General features: G+C 47.4%; 1 protein-coding gene across 3 annotated transcripts in view; it reads left to right on the top strand.

The window, feature by feature from the left end:
• Positions 1–2,932: 2,932 nt before the first annotated feature.
• VILL (villin like) overlaps positions 2,933–27,241 on the top strand; it is a 39,088-nt gene continuing 14,779 nt past the window's right edge. The window contains exons 1-10 of one of the 3 annotated variants that reach the window (XM_069778288.1): positions 2,933–3,185; positions 11,298–11,436; positions 16,217–16,298; positions 17,836–17,910; positions 20,566–20,762; positions 22,658–22,766; positions 23,093–23,203; positions 24,685–24,884; positions 24,971–25,049; positions 26,416–26,514. In XM_069778288.1, the coding sequence (XP_069634389.1) occupies positions 11,417–11,436; positions 16,217–16,298; positions 17,836–17,910; positions 20,566–20,762; positions 22,658–22,766; positions 23,093–23,203; positions 24,685–24,884; positions 24,971–25,049; positions 26,416–26,514 (972 nt within the window). In that variant the 5' untranslated portion in view covers positions 2,933–3,185; positions 11,298–11,416. Of the gene's footprint in view, positions 3,186–3,627; positions 3,703–11,297; positions 11,437–16,216; positions 16,299–17,835; positions 17,911–20,565; positions 20,763–22,657; positions 22,767–23,092; positions 23,204–24,684; positions 24,885–24,970; positions 25,050–26,415; positions 26,515–27,241 lie in introns of those variants that run through there. The other 2 variants (XM_069778289.1, XM_069778287.1) reach the window with 2 other exon arrangements.

Here is a 27,241-nt window from a genome sequence, read left to right as displayed (position 1 = left end):
TACGGTCGATATACATGCATATATATTGCTTTCTCATCTTTTTCCCCATACCCAGGAGTACAGCAGATGGGAGAGCAGTAAATTATAGCCCAATCCTCCTCTATCAAATCTGTAGGGATCTGCCTATAAGAGGCACTATGTAGATTTTCATTTGGACATGATGATTTTGTAGGGCAGAGAAGTGCCTGAGTGAGGCTACATGAGGAATGTGTCGTAAAACGTCACATGCTTTGGTTGTGGGTCAAGGAAAGCTGCCCGAAATGTTCTCAGAAATTCATGCAATGCTTTGGCTGCTACTAGCCAGGACATTTAACCTCACGTAAGTAGCGATGGGTCTTTGCACTGATATCTTGAGTAGCTTGCGGGGATTTTTGCCTCCTTCCCTTGCTTTTCCAAACCGTGAGGCCCCTGCTGTGTTATCTCATCTGCAGGGTTTGGCCCTTCCCTCTTCCTCCCCAAGCTCCATACCCAAAAGCAGAGTGGAAATACCTTTGCAACGTGTCATTTTGCAAATACATCCTTGGCAGAGCCTGTTTCCCCATGCACAATGTTAACCTTGTCCACAGGCATGTGGGATGGGCAAGGCTGAGGCAGATGTGGGCCATTGCACTGCCAAACTTTGCTTTGCACTTCAGGAGAGTCTTCCTCCCAGCAGCTTCTGATTTACCCCAGCATCAGCCTGTGACAATGTCCTCAGTGTCCTAGGCTTCCACTGGGACACTGAAAACAGCCTCATCTGCCATCTGTATGCATGAAAAAAAATTAAACCACAAAGTCTGTGAGCTCTGGGAATACCAAGTCAAGGCTTAGGACCAGAATATGAGTGCATCAGGTCATGCACATGAGAAAAATAGCTGGAACAGGAACATCTCAGATCATGTTTCAATTATGAAAGTCAGGCTATTCTATTTTCCACCAGTACTGAGTTAAACTGCTCGGAAATAATGTTTTCTGCTCTGTAACCCCATGGCATGGCCACAATTAGCAGGAAGCAAAAGTGCCTACAGCTCAGCACTAAATGAGCCCATGTTTTATAACCAACATTTTGTTTTCTCTTCGCATTGACTATTCTAAACTGCTTTACATGTATTGCTACGGATTTGGGCTCCTTAAAAGCTCAACAGGATTGTTTACTATTTTTCCACTGTGGCAATGGAAAGGAGTGGGTTCAGGCAGCCCAAACATCACCTGTGCATGAGCCCGATGTGCATTACCCAAAGCCGTGGGTATAGGAATGACATGCTTCATCCCAGAGCTCAAATTCGTGTAGCTGCAGCCATGGAAACGGGTTGGTTTACATCAGCATATATCAGCACTCAAAAGGACCCAGACACACAGCAGCTATTAATGATTTCACGTGGCAAAAGGGGAACCGGAGCATGACGGACTTTGGTGCCGATCCTCTGAGATCTCCAGGTATCTTCACCCCATCTTCTAACACCTCCCACCAGAGCTGCCACTGCACGACCCTCACCGCTGGGCCAGCAGTGGGCTGGAGATTGGCTCCAAAGATAAAAGTAGACCCTGGCACAGGTCCCCGTCTTCTGTGGACTGGAGGAAGACACAAAAGATGGTTCCTCTGTTCCCTGCAACAGAGGAAGACAGTGAGCATGATGAAATGAAAAGAATGAAAAATGAAAGGCGAAGGCTGTTACGGGTTTTATGAGCTGCAGCCTGCTGATATTAAGGGATAAATTGCTTGCTAAGAGTCAGTTTTGCATCTTCAACCATGAAACTAAGATCTCTGAAGTGTTCCTCTCGGGTATGGGCACGCCCAGGCCAAACGAGCAGGTTCATCTTGCGCCCTGAGTTGCAGCTATCTGTGATTAGTGGTACAGCGGTCTAATGTCACAGGTATTTTGGGTGCTCTTCCCATTACAGGTCCCTTAGGTCTAAGAGCGGTCAGCGGATGACATCTGTGGAAACTGTTGGCTTAAACCCATTCTGACACCTGGTTTAGCTGATGAGCTCATCCATATCTATTTTCAGTTTGTGTGGGTTAATCAAAAAAATTAAGGAAATGGCAAAAGAAGCTTGATGTGTAGGAAGGGAAGGACGTGGATGGTTCCCAGTCCAGAAAGGTTGTGTAGTCTCCATCCTTGGAGATATTCAACACACAGCTGGACACAGTCCTGGCTCCCCCAAAAGCAGAGCCACTGGCTGATGATGGGGTACGGAGTGGTGCCTCCATCCCTCTCAAGTGAGGGATGTTCCCTCCACCAGCAGCGAGCAGCACCATGCAGATGCCAGAAAAAAGCAGCTGGGAATGAGAGGAGATGGTTTGTCTTCAGGTCATCCACAGCCAGTGGCATCAGGGCAGCTTTTGGAGGGGGTGGCTGCGTATTATGGCCACCCTTTACAGATACTTTTTTCTTAATGGTAGTGCAACGATGATCCGCAGACACGGCTTTCTGCTGCAGAAGGTGGCTCCAGCAAACACCGCCAGCTTCGCTGGGGTTTTCTGGTTTATCATTACATTTCTGCTGGGAGGGCAGCCCGGTTGCACGCTCCAATGCTCTGTTACGTCCCCATTTCACCCAGTAACCTTCATGGCAATCCTCCTCACCCCTGCTCACCATCACCCTGGGCTGCAACGCACCCAGGGCTCCAGCCTGCGAGCACAGGGAGACCCGGCTCGGCCTCGCCGGGAGCGCAGGAGCAGGCTGTCTGCCCCGAGAACCTCTCCCCTTGGACCAACCGTGCCAAAATTTGGGACAGTCTGAGTCAGGGACTAGAGCTGTCACTCTTGGGCCCAAGCATTAACGTGGCGCTGAGCAGCACCGCACCTCGCTTTGTCCAGCAGAGACAGAGAAAAGGGGGAAAAAAGTCCTCCCCTGCCCTTCTAAATCTGGACAAAACAGGTTTCTAATTAAAGCAGCGCTTAATCATTATTGGCCGGCGAATGCAGGGCTGGTGGATATTTGATGCAAACAGTGAGTTGGTTGAAACTCTCTCACACCGGCTCCCTCTTTGTCCCTCCGTGAGCCTGGGAATGGGTGTGATCTCCGAGTAGGAGTGTCTCTGCAGTTAAGTAGAGGATTGAATTACTGAACGCTGCTGTTCCCGAGCTGACAAGGTAGCAGAACAGCAAACAAAAGTGCCTCGAAACTAGCTGGCGAAAGAGGAAAGTGCTGGCTTCGGCGGAGAAGGGAGACCTGTGAGGACGCCGCGTGCTTTCCAGCAAGGTAAGCAGCTTCCCTGCACCCCTCTTAGTTCTATTTCTAAAGGCCAGAACTGTTTGATGACTTTTGCTCTGTGGGATAGTAAGAAACACCCCCAAAAAAATTTAATGGAGTTCATATTTTTTTAAAAATCGCTCAGCTGGTGTAAGCCGGGATGTCTTTACTGAAAGCAATGAGCCCATCCTGATTAGCACCGGTTGGGGTTGGAACACGCAGCTATCTCAGCTCCCTGAGAACCCGGCCAGGCTACGTATCAGCTCCGAGGACACATGCTTTTCGTTTAGCTCTCTGCACATACTGGCTTTGATTTCACGCAATGAGCAATTAATGGCTTTTTGTTTTGGCCTGGTTTGTTTTATGCTTTGCTGCTGTGGGGATTTGCTTAAAGCTCGCCTGCCTTTGCAGCGTGGTTACAGGTCCAGGCAGTGACAAAAAGTCGCTGTAAGTTCTCATCGATAGGTCTTGTTGTCGTCTCGTCCATAGATCTGCTAATGGCTGAACTGCTGGGCTGTTTTGCTCTGTAACTACAGAGTTTTTTCTCATCCTGTTCATTTGAGATGCAAATTGTGCTGAGATAAAATTGAGTTGTAATGGAGTTGAGCTGCAGGCTTACTTGCCAGTATTTTTCTTAGGCGTGCCTATTAAGAACATAAATATTTAACACAAAGGAGAACCGATATGAATTAGCATCTGTGGGAGGTTCGCACTTATTCAAGGCTACCCTAGCATAGATGTAAACAAATGTTATAACAGCTGAAGCAAAGTGGCCTCACCAGAGCAGCGCTTAGACCGTGAATCATCCAGGTGCTCTTCACACACCGCTGCTAAATGGGCAGATTAGAGCCTGCAAAATAGAGATTAGGCAATCACAGAGCATCGGCCTTCCTTTTCGGTGGAGTTTTACTATTCCCTGCCACGCGGGCTGAGATGCCGGGTCGAAGCAAATGGGAGGACGGGCACTAGCCAATGCAGTGCAGATGAGGAAAGCCGTGACCATCTTCCCTCGCCTTTCTCCTTAGCAGAGTGAGGTGAGCCTCCCCTCTCCTCCTCCCTGTACAAACAGGCTGCCCTCTTCCTCCTCCAGCTCCCTTCCCACCGGCAGACACGTAGGTCTCATGACGTTATTTCCCAGGCAGGACTTTGTGGCAACAGTTGCCAAGGTCTCCCAGCTGGGAGCAAAGGTTTCGTGCCATGGCCACAAACGGTGTCAACCTGGTCTCCTGCCTCCCCCTGTATCTTGGGGCCCCTGGTTAGGTTGAGACAATAAATCCCTGCTCTTGCATGGCCAGGGATGCTGAAGATGCTCACGGTGTCTCCTGATCTTTTCCATGGAGCTGCACAAGTTTTTCTGGGCTTTGAGCATTGAGGTTGCTACCTCTTCTGCTCTGGACCCCTCTGGGGAGGTGTGGGACGTGTGACATGGAGGAGATGCACCATGGACTCTGTGACTTCAGGCTGGATCTGTCCTGCAGCCCAGTCCTCCAGCACCAGCCATGCTGTGGTCATTTGACCCCAGCCAAGGAGGACACCGGCTCAGACACCTGCCCCGTGCTTGGAAGATGCTGGGGCTCTGCTCTGTGCCGGGCACGTCCTGCTGGACCAAAAGCTTTCCCTCAATTTTAAAAGAGCTAAATACATGGTAGCCCACGTGCAAGCAGAGCCCTGAAATGCCCTGTGCAGTGAAGGGGAGCTCGGGGCACAATTAAAACCTTTGTGCTACCTGGCCCAGCTGCATTTTAGCCAGCCCTGGGGAACACACGTGCCACCACCGCTCCTCCTCAAGGTCCCTCCTTCGTCACAAGGGATGGGCTCTTCGGCAGCCTTCCGAAATTCGCTCTGGACTGACACAAATCCACAGGTTGGGCTTTCTATGTATGAAATGTCCAACTGCACAAGGAAGGACTCCAGTGTGGACGCATCACACCCAAAATATCTCTGCTCTAGCTCTTTGTTTATCCACCTATGTTCTTCAGCTTGTGTTGGCCCCTCGGAGAAACAGATCGTGCAGTCACAAGGGGATACACGCTCCTACGACTCATTAAAGCCTCTCTTCTCATGCTCTCCCTTTCCACATAATACAACCCTGGAAATGGGCCTAATTATGATTTATCCTGGATGAGTATACATTTCCACTGTCTTTCCACTCATTCTGGGTGTAAAAGGAATGCAGGAAGGGGTGAATATTGTTGCTAAGTCTTTGGCATCCTTCAGTCCAAAAAGTCCTCTGAGATCTATGTTAATTTCTGACATCGGATAGTGTGCTTTTGCTTCAGTTGCCTTGATTTCCAAGGACCTCTGCTTGAAAAAGAAATCCTACCATTTGTTATCCATCTTTAGCTGAGCCTATTCATGCTTATCTCAGGCAGTGCTAGGCAGAGTAACAGTGAAACTTGTTATTACCTTATATCCACGTCAAAGACAGGAGACATAGGGGATGCTAAATTGCATGGTTGAGCTCCATCCTGGGTGGTTCCTGTGGAATGAGCTATTCAGAGCGGCTGACCTCTCCTACCTAAAAATGTCCTATTGCCATGCCCCGGGATGAAAGAATAGGTTTCTGGCTGGCCCTCTATTTAAAACTGCTCTTACAAAACAGGATAAGAAACAGGCAGGGCTAGAAATCATATTCTTTCTGGGTGATAGAGACTATCAAGATACCCACCTTCCCTTTGGGAGGGTGCTAGAGCCTGAACTACTGTACTCTGTTGCTGTTTACAAAATAGCTGCCTGGGTTTGAGCAAATCCCACCCATCCCAGTCTTTCAGATGCCTCGTTCCCTTCCCTGCGCTCAGACAAAACTCCCATTGGCAGCTCTGGGTGCAAAAGGCAGTCCTGGATGAATGACTCTTTCTAAAGCTGTTTTCAGTATTTGCAGGGATGTTTTATTCATTTGGCTTTATGCAGTTGATGTGCTACTCTCTCAAAGCTGGCCTTCATTTCTGCCAAGAGGGGATTGCCCACCACTCCCGCGCTCGCGTGCCGTGCTCCTGCGTGGGCTGGGTTTCGCTTTTTTATGCCAAGCAAGTGCCAGATGCACGGCCCCGTGGGCTGGGGCTTTGCTCCTTGCCATGCCGTGTTGGCAGAGAGCTGTGCTTAGGCAGGCAGGAGCCCCAGAGCTGGGCAGCGCGGGGTTTAGCTCACAGAATCACGATGCACCAACACCATCTATCACACAGCACGCGATAGCACAGGGGCAAAGTTATCCCTCCTTATTGCCCCATGTTCCTCTCGGTCCCAGTAATCCACCCCATCTCCATTTGCCCCATTTTCCCCCGAACCCTCTTCCTACCACAACAGAGACTACCCACCAAAAGCCATCTCGGGAAGGAGGCGCAACCACGGGGGTCTCTTGAGGGTGGGATGGTGGGGAGGTGGTTCCTCAAGGAGCAATTGCTTAAAGCGGGGAGATGCAGGTGGAGACTGAGTGGCACCCACAAAGTCACAGGAAGGCCAAGCGTGACCTTGTAGCACACCCTGGGTTGCAAGAGCTGGATGAAACAGTGATAAACACACCACATATGTGGCTCTGAACATCCCTCTGGTTTCACACAAGCCTAGAGAATGATGCTAGTATGGATGACCGGTACCAAAAAGGCAGGTGTTGCTGGTGTTCCCTTGAGAGAAGACCCCGTGAAGGTCTGTCTCCATTTCAAAGACTTTAAAGCTCATATAAGCTAACTCACACCTTGGCTTAGCACCCCGTCCTTAAATGTGGAAGCCTGGGTTGGGTTGGGTTGGCTGGTGCCTGCTTTTTTTGACAGAAGCTAGGTGTTATTCAGCAGAGGTGTGTCAGCCAACATACACAAAGGGCGAGCTTTCCTTTGCAGCTCGAGAAACAAACCTTTCGCCTGAGTAAATCCGTTGCATCTCATCAGGCAAGCGATGGAAAGGCACAGTCACCCACGGAGCACCATGCTTAGGTCCAGGTCATTTCATTTGAAATCTGAAAGGTAAACCTGTTTTTTTCCCAACAGTCCTCGGTTTCTCTTCCCAAGTTTGATGTGATGCTTGCAGGTGTGAACTAAAGCAAAACTGGACTGGTCCCTTCCTTTTGATAGTTAATATTAATCTTGACGCTTTCCACTGGAAAGCCAGTGCTCTGGGAACCAGTTCTCCAGGCAGTCTGAGTGGAGCCAGACCAGCACCCCTGCTCCATCACCATCAAAGGTGCTGATAGCAAGGGCTTATTCAACTGCACTAGTTAAACTGTGCACCACGGAAAACCTGCTCTTTATCTTGCACACATACATGTATGCACATATATGCACGTGCACAGTCTTGCAATAAATATAAAGCTGTTATATGCAGCAGCAAAAATCATAACTCTTAGACTTGGGTTTTTGAGAAGGATGGGCCAGGTGGGCACTGGTACTTGGGTTTTATTTACAGTATTTGGGTCGGTTCACACTGACAGATCTGGCAAGCAGAGTCTCAGGGCACGGTGGATGGGACGGAGCTCCCATGCTCTAAGAGAGGTGAAGGGCAGCGTGGCCAGCTGGGCTCTCCGCTCGGCGGTTTTCCCCGTAGGCCAAGGGGACAGTAAGTCCCTTCTGACCAAGATTCACTGGAGCTGCCCTAGACCCAGTGTCAGGATGAGAGGAACCACCCACAGAGAGTTCTCCTCAGACTTAAGCACCCAAAACACAGACATCCAGTGAGGGTGGATGAATCCCAGCCTCTAACCCCCGCTCCTCACCTTCCTCCAGGCAATTTTAACCCTGCATAGGACACGGTGGCCTTTCCTCAGTTTCAGCTGGGAAAGTGCCTTCTTTTGAGGGTCTCTCCTGATCTTCCAGCTGTCATACCCTTCCCATAAACTTTTGAAGTGCAGCTGCTCCCCAGGGCTCAGGGAGGTCTTGCACAGGTGACCAAACACACGCTCTCTTCTCTTTGATGTCTCAGCTCTGGTTTTACTTACCTGCAGTCATTAGGTTAAATAATGCTCTGTTAAAATGCTGCTGCGGGAGAGGATCGTCACTTTTTTCTCGGAGGTGGTGAGTAATTAGAAGTTAGTTTGTGAGAGCGTTTCTAACCTGAACCACTTCTCTGGAAACCAGGAAGAGCAATTGAAACGGCTTCAGCTTTGTTTTCCTCCTGCGTGCATCTCCCGCCCTCGCTGTGGGACAAAGCCCTGCTTTCGGGTTCAGTGCTGGTCCCCAGCCAGTGATCTCTCCCTTTCACTAGGGGAGAAAGAGCTGAAAGAAAGGAGAGATTTGTTCGTAACGAATTGGCAAGCGACGCGCTCGCCTTTCCCTTGGGACGGCTCTGTACCGTTACTGACTCAGTAACCTCACCAAGAGGAGCCAGGGGTGGAACGGATACCTCTGAAGTAGGTGTGTGCCGAGCTGCCTTTTATTATTTGAAAATAATGCACCTGGCACCATACCAGGGGCAATGCTGCTGCAAGGCGCTTGCACGCAGAAGGCTTTTAACAGCTTCTTGTGCCACTGTGGTTTTTTTTCTCACAGATCTTCAGAGAAAGGTGGGTTTGCACCAAAAGAGTTTGTTATCAGGCACTGGGACTGATCTCAGGGAATTTACCGCAGCTCAGACTCTGCTGCTGCTTCTGAAAGCTTTGAGTCTAATAGGGCTGCCCTCCCCCTGCGGAGATGCTGCCTTCCCCGGGAGAGCCTGCTGCTTTCAAAGACATCCTGGGGAAGGACTTCCCAGGAAAACAGTCAGTCAAAACCTGCGTGGGTGCTCTGGCCTTCTCTATAGGACACCAAGGCAAGGACTGCCAGCCTGCACATTCAGCCAATTTGCTCTCCATTTTCCAGTGCCAGTCGCTGCTGAGCACTAGGCTCTGCATCCAGCGTGATGAATGTGGAAAATCAGACTGCATGACTTGGGAGTTGTGGCTGGGGTTAAGGCTTTCTGATTTAATTGTCAGTACATTGTTCTTACATTGTTGAGAACTTTGCTGGGACAATACAGCTCTACTGTTCCCAGGACAAAGAGTCAGTTGTTAAAATTTTAGAGGGAGGGTTCAGAAATAGCAACAGTTTAGGAAAAATCTGCTCCTACAAATCAATTTCCCAAGACCATCTGCTTGAAGATCAGACTGCTGGAAAGCTACCAGCAGTGAGATAAATAGGACAAAGGAGATCATAAAGAAAGATGTGGAGAGATGAGCAAGTTTTTCTGGATGGAGCGAGGTGTTGAGCTAGAATTTATGGCAAGTGGAAATGAGGCAGCTGCAGGGGCTAGTCAAAGTCAGAAGAGATAAATCGTGAGTTGCCTGCCATTCTAAATCAGATGTCCTCTGAGGAATTTGAAGAGACAGTTGAGATAGAGATTGAGGGCTGTTGCAACTGGGAAGGTGGTTATTTCCCCGTAACCTACTATTTCCTTGTTCTCCTTGCTTTTAAGTAAAGATCAATAGTAGGATTGGAGAATTAGTGCGAAGCCCATCTGCATGTGGCTCACAACAGGATGAAAGATAAAGGCTCACAGCACCAGTGGGTTTCTGGGAAAGACTATGTATAAGCTACTAAGTCAGAGATGCCAGAAATGGACAGGGGGTGGAGGCACGGGTTATAGGAAGACACATTAAGCTGAAGGTCTACTTCTTGGTAATGCCTGGGATGGTCGTTGGAGATGGGGTAAATTTCCAGGGTTCAAGAGACACAGCAACTGGGTCCTGGGCAGACTGGTCAGCTTTTGTCAGACAAGGCAAACTGGTTATGTCTCTTGCAGAACCTGAGCAATTACTTGGCTAGGTGGATCCACATTTGTGCATCCTTTGAATTCAGTGAACAGGGAATTCAAACCTCTACAAACCACTTCCAGTTTGAGAGGCCATCAGTAACATAAAATCATCTCAGTGGTTCTCTTCTTCGTCCCAGGCTCTTAAATTGTTACTCACATTAACCCTGAACAGACTTTAGCATCTCAGTCCTCAGCATCCCAGCACTTGCCCCATGAGCAAAGAACAAAAAAGACCAGTCACCTGTGATGGCAGGTAGCTGTTCGGACGAGACGTGGTCTGGTGATCCCTGGCAGCCATGCATGGAAAAAGGGAAAACCTGCCCATCGGAATGCAGTGAAGGCCCTTCTTAGCTCCAGAGCCATTGATACTGAGAAGGTGAGCAAGAAGCTTCTTCACAATCTTAGTTCATCCTGTCCAATGCCCGTCTCAAGTTTTGATCCATCTCTACTTAAAAGAAGACCAAAAAAGCCCTTCGACCCCTTTTATGATCCACCCAGATGATTTGGTAGCACGGATAGGGGATCTTTTCTGACTGGTGGAGGTGGCTGACATGAGGGTCAATCCATGTTACTGCCTTAATGTCAAACTGACGGGAAGGCACAGCTTTGCTGAAAGTGCATGTCCTGGTTTCAGCTGGGATAGAGTTAACTGTCTTCCTAGTAGCTGGTACAGTGCTATGTTTTGAGTTCAGTATGCGAAGAATGTTGATAACGCTGATGTTTTCAGTTGTTGCTAAGTAGTGTTTAGACTAAAGTCGAGGATTTTTCAGCTTCTCATCCCCAGCCAGCAAGAAAGCTGGAGGGGCACAAGGACTTGGCACAGGACACAGCCAGGGCACCTGACCCAAACTGGCCAACGGTGTATTCCATACCGTGTGACGTTCCATCTAGTTTAGGAACTGGGGGGACTGGGGGCGGGGGGATCGCTGTTCGGGGACTAACTGGGTGTCGATCGGTGGGTGGTGAGCAATTGCACTGCGCATCATTTGTATATTCCAATCCTTTTATTACTACTGTTGTCATTTTATTAGTGTTATCATTATCATTATTAGTTTCTTCTTTTCTGTTCTATTAAACCGTTTTCTTATCTCAACCCACGAGTTTTACCTCTTTTCCGGATTTTCTCCCCCATCCCACTGGGTGGGGGGAGTGAGTGAGCGGCTGCGTGGTGCTCAGTTGCTGGCTGGGGTTAAACCACGACAGCGCAGCACCTGAAGAGGGGCTTACGGTCACAGACCCCGAGGAGCCGAGCCCAGAGAGCACATCCCAGCCATTTAGCCGTCTCATTTCAAAGACATTAAGCAAAGACGAGCCTGCCAGCTTCCCTAATAAGCTGTTCCAATATTTAATTGCCCACCATGATCAGAAATAGCATCTTATTTCAAGGCCTGTTTTACGTAATTTTAGCTGCCAGGCAACAGCTCTTTCCAAGAAGGCTGAAGTGCTCTCTGTGGTCAGCCGGGCGTGTTGGTGCAGAGCCTTCTCCTTGGCATGCTGGCCACACTGAGCTCCTGAACCTGGACCTCATGGGACTGAAAGGAGGAGGGTGAGCCAAGCTGTATTTTTTCCTTTTTTGCCATCCCCCCAAAACACATATCCCATTCCCTGCCTCATCACCATGTCCCAGCACATCCAACATGGGTAACGTGATTCAGCTTCTCTGATTGCAACCCTTCCTGCGATTGTGCAAGAGGATAGGAGCTGTCACCGACACACACGGTTATGTATGTCGCAGGTGCTCTCACCTATGCAACCTTTGCCTTCCTGCCAAAAAAATTGGAGGAGGATATTATGTGACGGATTGTGTGACAGCATGAGAGAGAAGACAAGTCCCACTGCTGGACCTCCCTACCTATCATTTCCATGTGAGATAAAAGCCACTTTTTTTCCTCCTGCTACATGAAAATAAAAGACAGCTTATGTTGGTTGAGTGCTGTACTTCTGGACAGTCACCGTTCAAAGCAACGGTCCTGAGCAGTAGCTGGTGAGCCGCACAAGGTAACTCAATGTTGAATTTCATTCCTCTGGGCAAAACAAGAGTTAACTGCTGTCCTCTCTGCAAACGTAAAATGGCACCTACTTGGGCCCAGATGCCCAACTATAATGGAGACAATGAAAGCAATTCAACAGCCCTGGTTTACCTCATCTAATGCCAGTCCAAGTATTCCCAATAATTAGGCCTTTCAGCCTAGAAAGGCTGGAGCCACAGCTGCTTCCTATTTTCCCGAAGCTGTACAGAGCATTAGTCATTTCACTGGGGTTTTTTTATTACCGTGACTACAGCCCAGTAAGTGTGCCGCCAAAACCCAGACACGCCAAATCAGGCTTAATTCAGAACGTACTTTAGGAGTTTGAAATGATCTCCTATCCCCCTTCTGAGTCCTTATTTTCCCTCCCCACCCAAACAGCCTGAGTCTGCCTGAAGAAATGTCCTGCTAGGTCTGCTTTCTCAACACGTACCGGGTTGACCAAAATGAAGTAGTGATTGTTGGCACTTCCACCCCAACTGTTATTCATTAACCAATCTTGGGAGTGACCTTGACACTTAATTAGTCATCCAGTCCTTCCTGAAGGCCAAGCTTTTCTCTACACTGTGCTGATTAGAGAGGGGATGGGGGATCATATTCAGCAAGCAGGAGCGTTGCTGTGATTTTGGCAGCACGTAAAGGGGAGCGGGTGTAACAGAGACCCATCTGCCCTCACCCACCAGCTTTGTTACCTAGATCGCTTTAGGGAAGGCTTTGTTTTTAGCTCTGGAGGCTCCAGGTTGTTCCCACTGTGACATCCAGCCAAGATGCCAGCCACTGACGTTTGGTTTCCAGGTCCTCTGCCCTCAACCAACAGCACCATTTGCTCTTTGCAGTTTAATCTGTAGTATCTTAACTGAGTGGGGATGACCCAGCAGAGCAGCTCCAAGCCAGCAGTTGTCTTTGCTACGCAGTGGCCACCTCAGCCCGCGCTCATGGTGTCAACTTGTCTCCTCTTTCCATGGTTGCGAAATGGTGGAAATAGAGTTGCTGGCCCTGGAAGTGGAAATTGGGTAGTCGCGTATTACTAATGTGGAGGCAAAGAGGGGAGCTACAGCTGCTTTAGTGCCTCTCTTCCCCCTTCAGAGGTAAAGTTGTGTCTGTGTACAAGGAAGCAAATGTCCATCCCCATAACCAGTTTTTTTTCCAGTGAATTCCTGCCCCAGAGGCAGTTGACTCATGTTTCTTGCTAATTTGCATTTCACCCAGCGCTGGGCAAAACTGGTTTGACTGAGATAGGAACTGACCCGGACATCTCTGTTCAAACCCCACAATGAACCCAAGCCTCTTAACATCCCCTTTTTAAAAAAAAAATGTTAGAAAAGTTTCTGCCCTTCCTGGTTTCAGCACAGATGGGAAGTTCTCACTCCATAAATACTGGATTTTGTGTCTGGGCAGGAGTTGAATTATGGGATCATCTAATTAAAAACCCACATTAAATCATTAATGAAATGAGCTGTCTGATTACATAAGTCATATTCCTATTATTTCTGACTTGGCTAACAGCCGAAAGAAGCTGGAAAGTCCAAAGAAACAGCCAACCTTGTCTGTGCTTCACACTCCCCCCCAGCTTAATGACTAAGGAGGAAGGGAGAGGCAGCATTTCTCAGAAAAGTGGGGACCAGCACTAATGGGCAGGTTTCAGATGGAGAAAGGAGCTCCAGGAGCAGAGGAGATCCAAGATCCCCATTTTGAGTCAAAGAGCTTTGGGTGGGAATCGGTAGAGCGTTGCTGGCTTTCGGAGGGTTTTGTCCAACACAGCTGTCTGCGCTCAGAGGAATCTCAGCATCCTTTGGGTTAACTTTTCTGATGGGAGAGGTGGGGATGCTGGGAGAAGCAGGGAGCCAGCTGTGTCTCACAGCTGCCAGTTTCCTGCGCTGTTAGCAGGAGAGCAAGACGCCTGCTGCCTTCCACAGGGAGCAGTGTCAGTTTTGCTAAAAAATTTCTCCCCCTGAAGTCTGCTCACATACAAATGTCTCTACTAGATTTGTTTTCAGGTTGTTCCTGTTTTGATGCTGGAAGGAAAAACTCTAAATAAATTAAAAAGATAACTGAGGGAAGGAGGCTTCACTTGGGTTTTTCTTTGATAGGGACCTTTTGAATGCTGTATTAAAAGAAAGGAAAGGTCTTTTGGTTAAAGATCTGAACCTGGATCATGTTTTTGGCTTCAGTTCCTGATAGACCTGGACTTCACAGTAGGTGAGTCAGGACCCCATTCAGAAAGTGTCTAGCTCCTCTGTAGACACTGAAATATCTTCCTGGAACTGCCTTTTAATCTGTGTGCATCTCAATTACCTGTCTGGGAACTGAGATGAAAAATGTCTTTTTTTCCTCCATGCTGTTTGTCTTCTTGTCTGGAAGCTCTTTGGAGGACCTGAGAGGGAGATGAAGGTTGGTGAATGTGCTCCTGCTAGGTTCATGAGGCTACATGGACTCAGTCTTCCACAGTTCTTCAGACTGCGTTCAGGAACAAGTGAGCGTGTCTGACTCCTGCTACCGAGTGCTGACGGACCGTGGGTGCCTGCTCAGTTAGTCGAGAGGTGTTGGGGCTGCGCTCAAAACACCCCTGGAGGTACCTGCATCTCTCTACTGCCTGTGCAAGGAGCCAGGGACTGGCAGCTCTGGGCTGTGGGAGATCTGGATGGACCAATGTTCCCACCTAGAACAGCAATTTTTGTGCTCTTACTCAGTGTGCAAACCCTTCAGGAGATGGACCATCGCTTCTTATGATTTTATGGTGCCAAGTGCAGCACGTCTCTCCATGCTCTCAGAACATGAGCAATAAATCCCATGCCTTTTGGCCAGGGATTATCTGTCTTTGTTCTTTTCTTTCTTCAGAAGAAGCTTCTTCCATGGATTTGTGCAATAGCTTCTTTATTTTTCATCTTACCACGGCTCAGCTGTTGTGCTGAGTTGAGGCAGCCATGGCACCATTCCTTCTCGTAGGCGGTTTCCTACAGCTGAGCAGAGGAGCGCAGGAGAGGCTGTGGCCTACAATCAGTGCAGCCTTTTCATCCGGAGACAGAGAATAAAATGCAGTCAATCAAGTTGTTGTTTTTAACGTAGTACAATTGTTCAGTCTGTCATGAGCAAATGCAAATCGGGGGAGCACGCTGGCGAAGCAAATGAATGCAAAACGCAGAAATCAGTGAGCTGTGTTCTCTCTCGAAGCTGGACCTTGATTTGTGACTCATACGGTGAAGGTTGATATGGGCCTTGCCCCTATGCAAGGACAGTCTGTCCTGTGCCAGCAGACCTGAGCTGCTCAGGAGGCACCGGCCGTCCCCCATGGGCCCCCCAGCTCTGCTGGGATGTAACCCACTGTTTTCATATGCATCGGGTTTAGGTATGATTTGCTTCAGGAGGTTGCCCTGTAAACAAGCAGGGTTCAGAAGTTGCTTCTTGAGCAAAACCTCAGCTATCCAAGCAGTAGGAACAGGGAGCATATCTAAGGGTGGTCATTTTTTCTTTTCACGGCTGGTAGATACTATCGATGGTAGATGGGACATGTTCTCCCAATAAAGGGCCAGCTGGAGATACCAAAAACATCTCAAATGTCCCCAGACACCTTTGTGTGGGCAACTGAAACCTGAAACCTACCTCTTCCCCATACAGGCAGCAGAGTCTAGGTTGCTGCTTGGCTATGTGTAAAGAAGACGTCTGGGTCATCAGTTGGATGGCTCCATATGCTCTGCTGACTGTGCTGGCTAAGTCTCCATTGACCTTTACGGAGCTGAGAGCCTGGTGCCCTGCCCTGAGATACCTTGCAGGTGTCTTAATTTAGACCTGAACCTCATCCTGAAGTGGAAGGGCTTCATTCCTCAGGCTCCCAGTGCCCCAGGGTACCTGACCTGACCTCCAGTGGCTGTTCCAGGAGGGCACGGGTCTCCTGGAGGTTCACCATTGTCTCTGCCACCCCTCATGCCATGGTGGGAACAAAGCAGTACTGATGTCAGGTCCAACACCCTGACAAATCCTTTCCACCTATTCAAATAGGGGGAAAATAATCCCGCACCAGAACAACAGTATCCTATCCAGGCTTTGCTGGGCTGTGATTCCCACACTTTGCTTGGTCCCCCATGAGCATGGATAGCCTGGGAATGTAGGTTCATCCCACCTAACTGTTGATAAGTACAGCTGTGCTCTCTTCATAGTCAGCAGAGAGATAGAGACACTTCAAGGTGTGATTATCTATATTAAACCTCCACTGACAGTAAGAGGAACCCACCTGACTAGCACACTTACTGTGGTATCCAATTATATAGATATTTTGTTTTTTCTTCTTCCTTTCCCTTCTAGGTCAGACTGCAGGATGACAGACAGTGACACAAATCTCCCAACTATTGAGAGAAAGCTGGGACTGCAGATATGGGGCATAGAGGTATGACAAGAGGCAGTGATGGCATATGTCTTCTGCATGTGTGTGTATATATGTTTCAAGAAAGAGATATCTATCTTGAAGTAATCTGGGTGGGAAAAGAGGGTCTCACAGGTAAGATACAGTGGGAAACAGGAGACCCAGCATCTCCCTGTGCAACTTTCAACATGCTATTGCTTTGGTTTCCTGCTCTGCAAAACAGGGATAATCTTGACTAAGGAAACATGAATGCGGTGGGACTGAAGCTGTTCCTCCAGCACTGGAGGCTTTCCTACCCCTTTGGAAACCAATGCAGGGCTGCTTTAGCACACCAGAAATTAATTCCCTGTTTCACCAGGAAGAGGGTTTACGCATAGGTGACCTTAGTCTATACCAGCTCCTGTGGGGAAAGCACACATTTTTGGAGCAAAGGCATCCCATGGAGTCTATTTGCACTTCATCCTTGTCTTTCCCACTCTGATCAATGGGTCACTGCAAGGAGATACTGCAGCCTGCGAGGTCACCTTCTGCTTGTAGTGATATTTGGTTTTGGAGTGGAGCTGGGCTGTGCTCAATTCTGCCTTTTTCTGACCTAATTTGCCAAGAACGTTCCCCTGCAATGAGAGGGGGCGTAGACTGAGGTGCAGAATCCACTCGGGAGCAGTGGGACAGGGCTCCAGCACGTCTCCAAATGGTGGTGGCCCTCCACAGGTCCCAGCTGTGTTCCAAACATCACAGGATCTTTGCCTTTCCATTTCTCTCAGAAGCACTGTACTAAGCTTCTTTCCAGAGAATCTGTAATTAGAGACAAGTCAGTTCACAAGGGTCAAGCTGGTATGCTGGGAAACCAGTTAGGCCACCAGAAGAATGCATGTCTCTAATTCCAGGGAACCACAGAGCCAGTTCAAGCCCAGGAGCTGCATGTATACTGGTGGGTGGCACATCCAGGCACCTACGCTGGGCAGGCATGGCTGGTTAATTGTGCACTTGCACCAGATGAAGTGTGCCATTAGGGCCTGGAGGGGTGAGGGACACATCAGTGTCCTCAAGTCTGTCTTTTGTCAGCACTGCTGGTTGCTATGAATCCCTGGCAAAGTGGTTATCCTAACAAAGCTCTGAAAGTTACCCTTGAACTTATGGGTACTGAGTAAAAACCGCGCCCCAAAACTAAACCTAGGATGAGATGTGCTCAGTCCCCTGGGAAATTCCCTACAAATGCAAGCTCTGGAGCACTTCAGCCTGACCTCCAGGTCTTCTTGCTCCAGACCTACAGGATTGCAGAAGGTCAAGGAAACTAAAAAATACTTGTCAATTTGTCCAAGAAGCATTATCCTTCGCCCCTTCTCACCCCTTAGTACTTTTGGGATATCCCCCAGAAGTGGCTTTTCCCAGCTCACAAGCACAGCCTTGATTTTTCCTTCTCCAAACCCTGATTGTCACCTTAGTGTTTCGTTCACCCCAGCTGTCCTTTTTCACACACATCAACTTCTGATGTTCTGCAACATCATCTTCAGATGCCTCTGAAGTTCTAGCAATGACCCAAACACTCATTTCCTTGCAGAATATGAAGATGGTTCCTGTACCTGAAAAGGCTTATGGGACTTTTTTTGAAGGAGACTGCTACATAATTCTGCACGTAAGTAAGGCTAGCAAACATTGGTCTCTTTGGTAGGCAACTGGTTTTTGTTTAGCTCTGACTTGGATCCTAGTCACCCTCACTGGCAAGAGCAGCACTGTGGGTAAAAGTGGTTGTACATGTACGTTCACTATCTAATCAGGCACCTGAATTTAACGTGGCTGTTGCAACAACAATGTGTGTTTAGTAAATCAGAAGTCCAGAGGAACCATTAACTTACTAATACATTAAAATTATTTAACTGAGTCATACCCAGACATGGCAAAATATCCAGTACGTTCCTGGCAAACTAAATAAAGGCCTACATTTGCATGACTTACGGGAGTCTTTTGGGGGTGTGAGAGTTGGCTGACTGGAGGGTCTTATTTGCAGCAGATGATGTGGGTTATGGAGGTGTGCCACTTACTCTGTGTCACACAAACAGCCGAGAGGCTCTGCAGCCCTTCTCATGTCCCCATTAGGACACTTCATCTGTTCCTCCCAAATTTGGTCCAGACCCACTTGCAACCAGCTGAAGCCAGGCTAGCCAGAAGCTTGAGGAATTTCTGAGAACCACCTCGACTCTGTGGACTGTACAAAGTGCCTTGTGTTCCTGAAGCTCTGTGGGAGGCTGATGTGTTGCACTCAGCTCCCAAACTTCCTTCCAAACCTCTTCATCTTCACAGAGCAATCCAGGCCCCATTGCATCTAACAATGTCCATACAGGGGAAACCAGAAGCGTTTCCCAATTCCTGGGTCTGAGTGTCCCTCCTGCAAACATCTCCATCAGTCAAGAGATAGCAAAGCCTCCACTATCCCGCAGGAACCAAAGGCACATCCACTATACGTCAAGCTAGGAAATCAGGCTGAGATAGCAATAGAGAATGGGTCTCCTGCTCTAATTCACCCTCCACATGCCTTTATGCTACCTTTCGAGTGCTGAATTGATTTGGTAGCAGCTACCCAAAGACATGCTTAGAGCAGAATATGAGTGTTCTTGCAAGGAGCTGACTACAGATATCAGTATAGATTTTGATGCTCACAGGCTCAGCTTATGTTGCAATAGCTTCCCCAGGTAGAAAAGCCCTTAATCAGCCCACAACTCTCCTTTCCCCCTGCAGATGGGAGGGTAAAAATACTCATCTATGCATTCTGCATCTTGACTGGAGCCTCTCCAAACAAAGATAGTCCACAAGACAATGGGACTTTGATCATCTTCAATAACAGGGTATTAAACTGAGTGATTTTGCAACAAATTAATTAGCTGTGCCTAGAGGAACTGAGCTGTATTTTATTCAACTTCTTCTAGTGTGTTTCGCTGTGGTATCACTGCACAAAGCAAATAAACAGAACTTAGTGTCAAATCCAGTTTATAAAATGAGCTTTTATTACCTTTCCCAGGTGTCCATGATAGGGTTTAACACAGTAGGTGCTGAAAAATAACTGGCACAACTCACATAACAATAAGTGCACCTGTTCTCAGATCCCTTGCCTCCTCTTTCTAGGCTATTAGGTTTTTCTGTAATAAGATGAATCACAGCATGCACACGCAGGTTCAGCTCCATTGGAGTTATGTCTGTTTTGCAAGTCAGCAGGAATTCAGAGGCAGTTTGTGTTACTATGTAGTGTGATATGAGAAAGAGAATGGGAAAGAAAGGATAGTATCTCCAGGCAAATAAATAGCAGTGTACATTACATTTAAAAAGGTGATCTATGAATCGTAGAATCATTTAGGTTGGAAAAGACTTCTTTAAGATCATCAAGTCCAACTGTTAACCTAGTACTGCCAAGTCCACCGCTAAACCACGTCCCTAAGCGCCACATCTACATGTCTTTTAAATACCTCCAGGGATGGTGACTCAACCACTTCCCTGGGCAGCCTGTTCCAATGCTTGACAATCTTTTCTGTGAAGGAATTTTTCCTAATATTCAATCCAAACCTCCTCTGGTGCAACTTGAGGCCATCTTCTCTTGTCCTATCGCTTGTTACTTAGGAGAAGAGACCGACCCCCACCTCGTTACAACCTCCTTTCAGGTAGTTGTAGGGAGCGATAAGGTCTCCCTCAGCCTCCTTTTCTCCAGGCTAAACAACCCCAGTTCCCTCAGCCACTATTCATAAGACTTGTGCTCTAGACTCTTCCCCAGCTTTGTTGCCCTTCTCTGGACACGCTCCAGCACTTCAGTGTCTTTCCTGTAGCGAGGGGCCCAAAACTGAACATAGTACTCGAGGTGCGGCCTCACCAGTGCCGAGTACACTGGACACAGGACAATCACTGCCCTAGTCTCTTTTAAATTTTAATATCAAACTCTACAAAAGTAGGACAGGTTAAACGCATTGATCTTTGTAATTGCAGATGTGCTCAGTTTTCCTTGATAACAAGAGTTATAAAAGCACGTAAGACCATAAGACACAACCATGCTTCAGTGCAATATGTACATAAGCCACATAAATGCTTTCCCAAATCAGGTCCCTGGCTCCAGGCTGAAGCTCTCAGGGATTATCCTAAGGCTCTGTCCTTTCTCCCCTTCCCCAGGAGAAAGGCGGAACTGGGAAAGGTCCTGAGATAGGGCTCCATGGTTACTTGGTTTTGGCAGGTCTCACTGGCCAGCAATATTGTTTGAAACACACATATGGGCTGTGTCTTCATCCTGACTTGTCTTTCCCAACTCTTCCAGACCAAAAGAACCTCTCATGGCTCTGCTGTGGATTTGCATTACTGGATTGGCAAGGATTCATCTCAGGATGAGCAAGGGGCTGCGGCCCTGTACGTCACCCAGATGGACAATGTGCTCAGCGGGAACCCCGTGCAGCACCGAGAAGTGCAGGGACATGAGTCTGAGACCTTCCAAAGTTATTTCCGCAACGGCATTATGTGAGTAGCATAAAATACCCTGCAACGAGGTGGGTTATGGTCCCCGGGGTTCCCTCTGCTTCTCCACATCTCAGAGCTATCAGCATTCCAAAAATCTGAAAAATATGGATCAGCACTGAAGTCGGTCAAAATTCAGAAGAAAAATTTTCTATTTTGAAAATTTTAGTTGTAAGCACTGAGTCTGGAACCATGTCATTCTGTTCTACTGATCATTTTCCCAGATGTTTGCTGTGATTGCACCTCCCTTTTGTTCACCTTGGGGTATTCCTTCCTCTCCTCTACACACTTTAGATAAATATGTCCATTCAGGGCAGTTCAGACTAATATCCACCGGGAAAAGAAGTGCTGATTTGGCTCACTCTGGGAGTAATATTCCTGTAGTGGGAGGAAAGTTTGACTCTGAACTTCTGCCGTCTAAAAGATACTGTTGAATCCAATTCTGTGGTCTTTGCTCCTTTTGGGGTCTTCGGAAGGTGACTCCAACAGCTGTCCTCCTGGAGAACCTTCACTGGCAATGAACAGCCTAAGTGCCTTGCTTTTAAACAGCTGAAGAAAGCTCAGGATGAAAACCCATCCTCAGTTAATACCCTGTATCCCAATCTGGTTTTTGATACCTCTGTATTGTGCATCTCTACAACCTTTCATGAGTTTCCTCAGGACTTTTGTGAGGCAAAAAAGTGCTTTTATCCTCATCATAAAGATGAGTAAGGGGCAATGAAGGACTAAACTTCAGACCTTCAAAAGCATGTAGATTTGGAAGTCTATTTGGAAACTTATCTGCCTCTGAAATCAGTATGAGTTAGATGACTTCTTGGTCTAAACCACATCCCTAAGGTCAAGCAGGAAGTCTGAGGCAGAATTAGAAATTAAACCAGGCTCTTTCCACACCTTGGCAGGTGGACTAATCACCAGACCATCCTTCTGTGGGTATGTTCAACTGGGCCAAACAAGTCTAAAGTACTGTGAATCACTCACACGCCTGACCACATTTGCCAATCTCTTCCATGCTATGATAAAATACATGTATTACCCACGTGGCAAAATTATAAGACTCTTAGTAATTGTCGCTTTTTCCCATTAACGGCAATTATACTCTGTCAATTATTACTATAGTATGAACATTGGATCTGTTTTCTAAAATGGTATGGGATATGTGGAAGTGGGTTAGCCTTGCCCCAAAACCCAGTAAAAAGGCTCTGGGACTTCCCTGGGGGACCGTGTCCTCTCATGATGTGATTGTGTCTTCCTTGCAAAGTTGCATGAAAAGGAGGGGATGGCATCATGCAGTGAGGCAATACAGTGCTAACAGCAGCTATTGCAAAGTGTGTGTTCAAGGATGGAAGAACAAAATTGGTAGATTAAATCTGAGAGAAGGACAGTGTCCTATACCTTTTTACAATAGCATTTTGTTCTACTTATGGCAACAATTTCCTATCTAAGCTACTTTTAAAAGAATAACTATTTTGAACAAAACCAGATTTTAGCAAAAAGTCTGTTTTCTGCAAAATATGTTTCATTTTTTAATTGCATGTTTACAGCATATTTCAATTCTGAGATGCCACTGCCATGGTTAATGAGATTTTCAGTTTGGTTGTGTTGCGTTTCCATTGCCATCCCTGACCTACCTGTTCATCTACACACCTTCTCCCAAGATGCACAAAAGCAACACAACACCCATAACAGGTGGATGAACAACGTGAGGAGTCATGGTTTGACCAGGGACCATAAACAGTAGCATGAGGCAATACAGCATTTGACATTCCATTTTTAGGACTTTGAGATTATATTGGCTCTAAGTTTTTTAGTTGTCACCAAAAGCTTGAGATGTTCTCAGAGGGTACAGGGAAAGGCATTTTCTAACCAGCTCTGACTCTTTATTCCCTGCTACACAACAGCTACAAGAAGGGTGGAGTGGCTTCAGGATTTAAGCATGTGGAGACCAATATGTACAACATCAAACGTCTTCTTCATGTCAAGGGGAAGAAGCATGTGTCAGCCACAGAGGTAAAAAGAAAAGCCCTCTCTTCTTATGGATCACTTCTCCTTGCCTCTCCTCCTACACCCATTTTCAACCAGGTTTGCCTGCTAAACAGCTCATCTCTGCTCAAGAACCCCTACTACAGGATTGTTTTCAAGACCTTGCTTGGGAGTTTGGTATTATCACGAGAGAAGCCATTGAGGTCGGAATAGCTGAGTGCTACAAAAATGAGCATATCATTGCAGACCAGTTCTCACATCCCCAGGGGCAAGTTTGCAATGGCTGTGACTTGTCTCCTGCAGCTCTTGTTGTCCCCTCTGGTTTGCCAAATGCTTTAATTTCCTCATGACAGGTAGCACTTTCCTGGGACAGTTTCAATAAGGGTGATGTTTTCTTGCTGGACCTCGGGAAAGTGCTGATTCAGTGGAACGGCCCCAGCTGCAGCATTGCTGAGAAATCCAGGGTGAGTACAGACCTTTGGTTTACTAGCAGTATTTTGTGATGCCTGGAGGGGAAAAAAAACCAACCAAACAAACAAAACAAACAAACAAAAAATCCCACAGCACTCAGTGTTTGCACAGGGAAAATCTCAGTAAAATCAGCAATACACAGATAAACAGAGAAGATCATGGTAAATCATCTACTTGCCCATCTGCTGGTAACAGAGGGCCAACAAACTGCTTTGCTCCAGTTCAGACCTGGCCTCAGCTTGGGTTTCATGGATGGCCATGAGCACATCAGTAGCTCCAGCTCCAGAAAGGCATCCAGCTCCTCTGCTTCTGGGGAGGTCCATCTCCATCCCCCTGTGCCCTGTAGTTTGCATGATGTGGGACTAAAAAGTCAGCAGCACCAGTAGGTTTAGCTGCAGTAACTACCCCATAGGTAGATGAATATTTTTTTTATTATTTTTTTTCTTTTACAGAATCACAGGGAATTCCAGCTTGGTCAGTATGAGACAAGCAGGAATACATAACCCACGTGTTGATAGGTCAGATCCATAGCTCTTAAGGCGCTTTGCAAAGGGGTCATTATCCTTATTTTACTGATGGAACTGAGATGCAGAGATGTAATAAAGCAAGATATATTAGTGGGTCATCAGCAAAGTTGGTGGCCTAATTTGTAGCCAGTCATTATACATATTAAAAGACAGGTGGGACTGCTCTTTACATGATAGTGCCTGATGAGCTAGGAGATGGGGAAGCTTCTCAGGGAAGGCACTTTTCCAGGACTCAATGGCTAGAGAAGATCCAATGGAGGGTGGAGAATAGACAAAGAAACTCTCAGGACACAGAGAAGGGGGAGAAGGTAGAAGGAGGCTGCTTTGAGGAAGAGGCCGTGGTTCATCTCAGGCCTGGCAATCAAGCAGGTCGTTTCCCAGGTCTAACAAAGAGGGGCCCCTTTCAAAGCTGTTGCAGTAAGAGGCATGGAAAAAAGAATTCAATGGAAAAATGGAAATTTCAGTCTACTTAGATGCTTGGCATTTCACGCTGCTTTTTTTACTGAAAACATCCACGGTTTTTGAATACTTGAAAGGTTTAAATGTAAAATGTCACCACAGGGCACCCAGGGTCCTGCAGCTCTGCAGGATCCAGCCTTGTTGTCCTCAGCATGCATGCATCTCTCTCCAGACCATCTCAGAAGATATTTGGACCTGCTCATGTACAGTCACTCATAGGCAACGCCTGCTGTGGCTACTGTGTGCCTGTGCCCTGCAGGAGCGAGCACCCGGAGTGACTGTAATAAGCAATATTTTCCTGAGAGTTAGTTAATAAGCAGTCATTATAGACATCCTCTTTTTTAATAGCTGAACTTGGAGGACACTAGAAGCTTCATAGATCTGTGGTAATCTGTGTTGGACTATTGGTGCTTAGTCACTGCTGTAGGTGTGAGTCATGCTGAATTTGTTGTCTGGATCAAGACTTACCCCTGGTGATCCTTGTGCAGGGTCTCGTGCTGGCTCGCAGCATCAGGGACAGCGAAAGAGGTGGCCGCGCTCAGATCGGCATTATTGACAACGAGAAAGACTCCCCGGACCTCATGCAGATCATGAAGATGGTGCTGGGTGAGAGGCACGGGGAGCTCCGAGACGCCATCCCTGATGCGAAAGCAGATGAGCTGCAGAAAGCAAATGTCCGGCTCTACCAGTAAGTGCAGGGATGGGCTGCAAACCCTCTCCTTTCTCACGGCGAGTGCTGAGAAGCTGACTCTGCTCGGTGACTCTGTCTTTCAGTGTCTATGAGAAGGACAACGACCTGGTGGTACAGGAGATAGCCACCCGACCCCTGACGCAGGATCTGCTCCAGCACGAGGTGAGAGAAAGCCATCAGTCCTTACAGCGAGAAAAGGATGCTGTGGCTTGCTGTATTTTCAGCTGAGCACCTGTTTCAGTGGTATACCGTGTTTTCCTGAAAATTATCAGCCCTTCCAACCATTCAGGTTTATCAGGTGTCCTCTGAAAACAGGACAGCTTACCCCTACTAAGTGGCCACAAGTAGGTGGTGCGTTGAAGCTGCTCTAACGGGAGATGGCAAATTGACCCTCTCAGCCAAAGATGACATTAGCTTGGCAATCAGAGTCAAGGATTGCTGTGGGCCAGCAATATATTCCAGACGGAAATAAGGCTTCTCAGCACCTCACGTTCGGGGATAGCCCTCTATCTGCAGAATTCAGAGCAAATAAATACTCTGCTTACAAAATCATGAAGATACGTTTTCCTGCTGTAGCAAGTGGCTGGTTTCAGTGACCCACCCTGCAAGGAGATTCCTTACAGACCCTCTGTTCAAAGGCTTTCAGAAAACAGAATAATATCCTTCTGGCTAGAATTTGTCAGAGAATTGCTCATCCTTAATTCTCTGCAGTGCGAAGCAGCCTGTTCCAAAACAGCGTTGTGCTGCAAGGCTCCAGCTCCCTTATTCACCCTGGTGTCAGCCTTGTTAAATCTCAGTCTCCTCCTACAGGCATGTGAAGCTTTTGCTTTTCTTGCCAAAGTTCAGTCTGAAAAATGAGAAGCCTTTGGTCACGCAGTGGTTTGTCAGTTTGGAGCACCAACTCTCTGCAGTGGAGACAGGCTGCTCGGCAGCCATCTCATCCCCTTTGGGTTTGGGATCCCGCTGCATCCACAGTAATGCAACACTTTTAGCTCCAGATCGGGGACACAAAACAGTCATGCAGAAGATGTCTAATTTGGACTTTTCCTGCTCCTTTAGTAGCAGTTTTGGCATAAATGAGCACCACCATCAGCAGACTGAGGATGATATTTCAGCATACACTTCCCCTGGAGCCTTTTGGAGCTGGTGTTTCCATTGGTTTGGGAAAATCTCTCATGAGATGGTAATGGCCAGTTTTGAGCAATGCCTAAGAAAAACACATATTTTAACTCATTACAGTTAAAGGGCAGCTGCCTGGGTCAGGTGTGCTCACAAAGTCAGCATACTCATGAACCCTTGCACTGTAGGGTTGATGGTAGTTGTAGTCCATTTATGAACCACAGTAAATCCATCCTCTCTTGCCTCTGCTGATGATTGCACCAGGGTTAGAGCTCTGCAAGGCAAGGAAATGAGCTATATCTATATCTAATCTAAATCTTCCAGAAGGATCCAACCCGAGTAGGCTACAAATTAGGACTTTTTCCTGCACAGAGTTTTTTTATGTCTGTTTTTTTCTGTTTCACCTCAGGACTGCTACATTTTAGACCAAGGTGGGTTTAAGATTTACGTCTGGAGAGGAAAAGCCTCCAGCCTGGAAGAGAAAAAAGCAGGCTTCACTCGAGCTGTGGTGAGTGGTAATATAGTGCAAACAATGTCGTGGGAGGTTGACTAAGTGCTAATCTAGATCTGACCACTAATTACAATTAAGTGTAGGTCTTGAGGAGCTGGCCTGTGTAATAGCAGAGAGAGAAGTTAAACATCTAACGGAGGCGTGATGACGTAAACACAAAATTGTTAGTCACCAAATTGCATTAGAACTAAGACCTGCCACTAAAACTATGAAGAAATTTGTTAAAGAAAAGAAAGAATAAAAGAAAATACTTTGTTATGCAGTATATGATGGATTTCTGGAATTTGTTGATTCAAGAGATGCTGGAGGCAGAGAGTATCATCAGGGTCGAGATGGGATTAGACAAATTCATGATCAAGAGGTCCATAAACAGATATTAAAGGGGCTCTTACATTCTCTCTAACATCCGTGACCCATTATTGTAGATGTTGGGGAGAGTGAAGGGATCACAGCGAAAACAGCCACCAAGCTCATGTGTCACTAAACAGCATCTCTTACTGCCACTGTCCCAGGCAGCACGGACCACTGCTCTGGCCCTGAAAGGCATCTCTTGTGTTCCCAACCAAGAGTAATGCCTTGTGCAAGTCAGTGGGGAACTCGATTACTTGGGGTCTCTGGAAAAGCCAGACCTTTTATGTGGGTGCTACAGGCCTCCACTGCAAGTCCATTACAGGCAACAAGTCTTTTTCACAGCACCAATGGATCTGGGCCCAGGTTCTGCATG

The sequence above is a fragment of the Haliaeetus albicilla genome, chromosome 2, assembly GCF_947461875.1.
Source record: "Haliaeetus albicilla chromosome 2, bHalAlb1.1, whole genome shotgun sequence".
In the NCBI taxonomy this organism is placed as follows: Eukaryota; Metazoa; Chordata; class Aves; order Accipitriformes; family Accipitridae; genus Haliaeetus; species Haliaeetus albicilla.
This window is presented reverse-complemented; position numbering and strand designations above follow the sequence as displayed.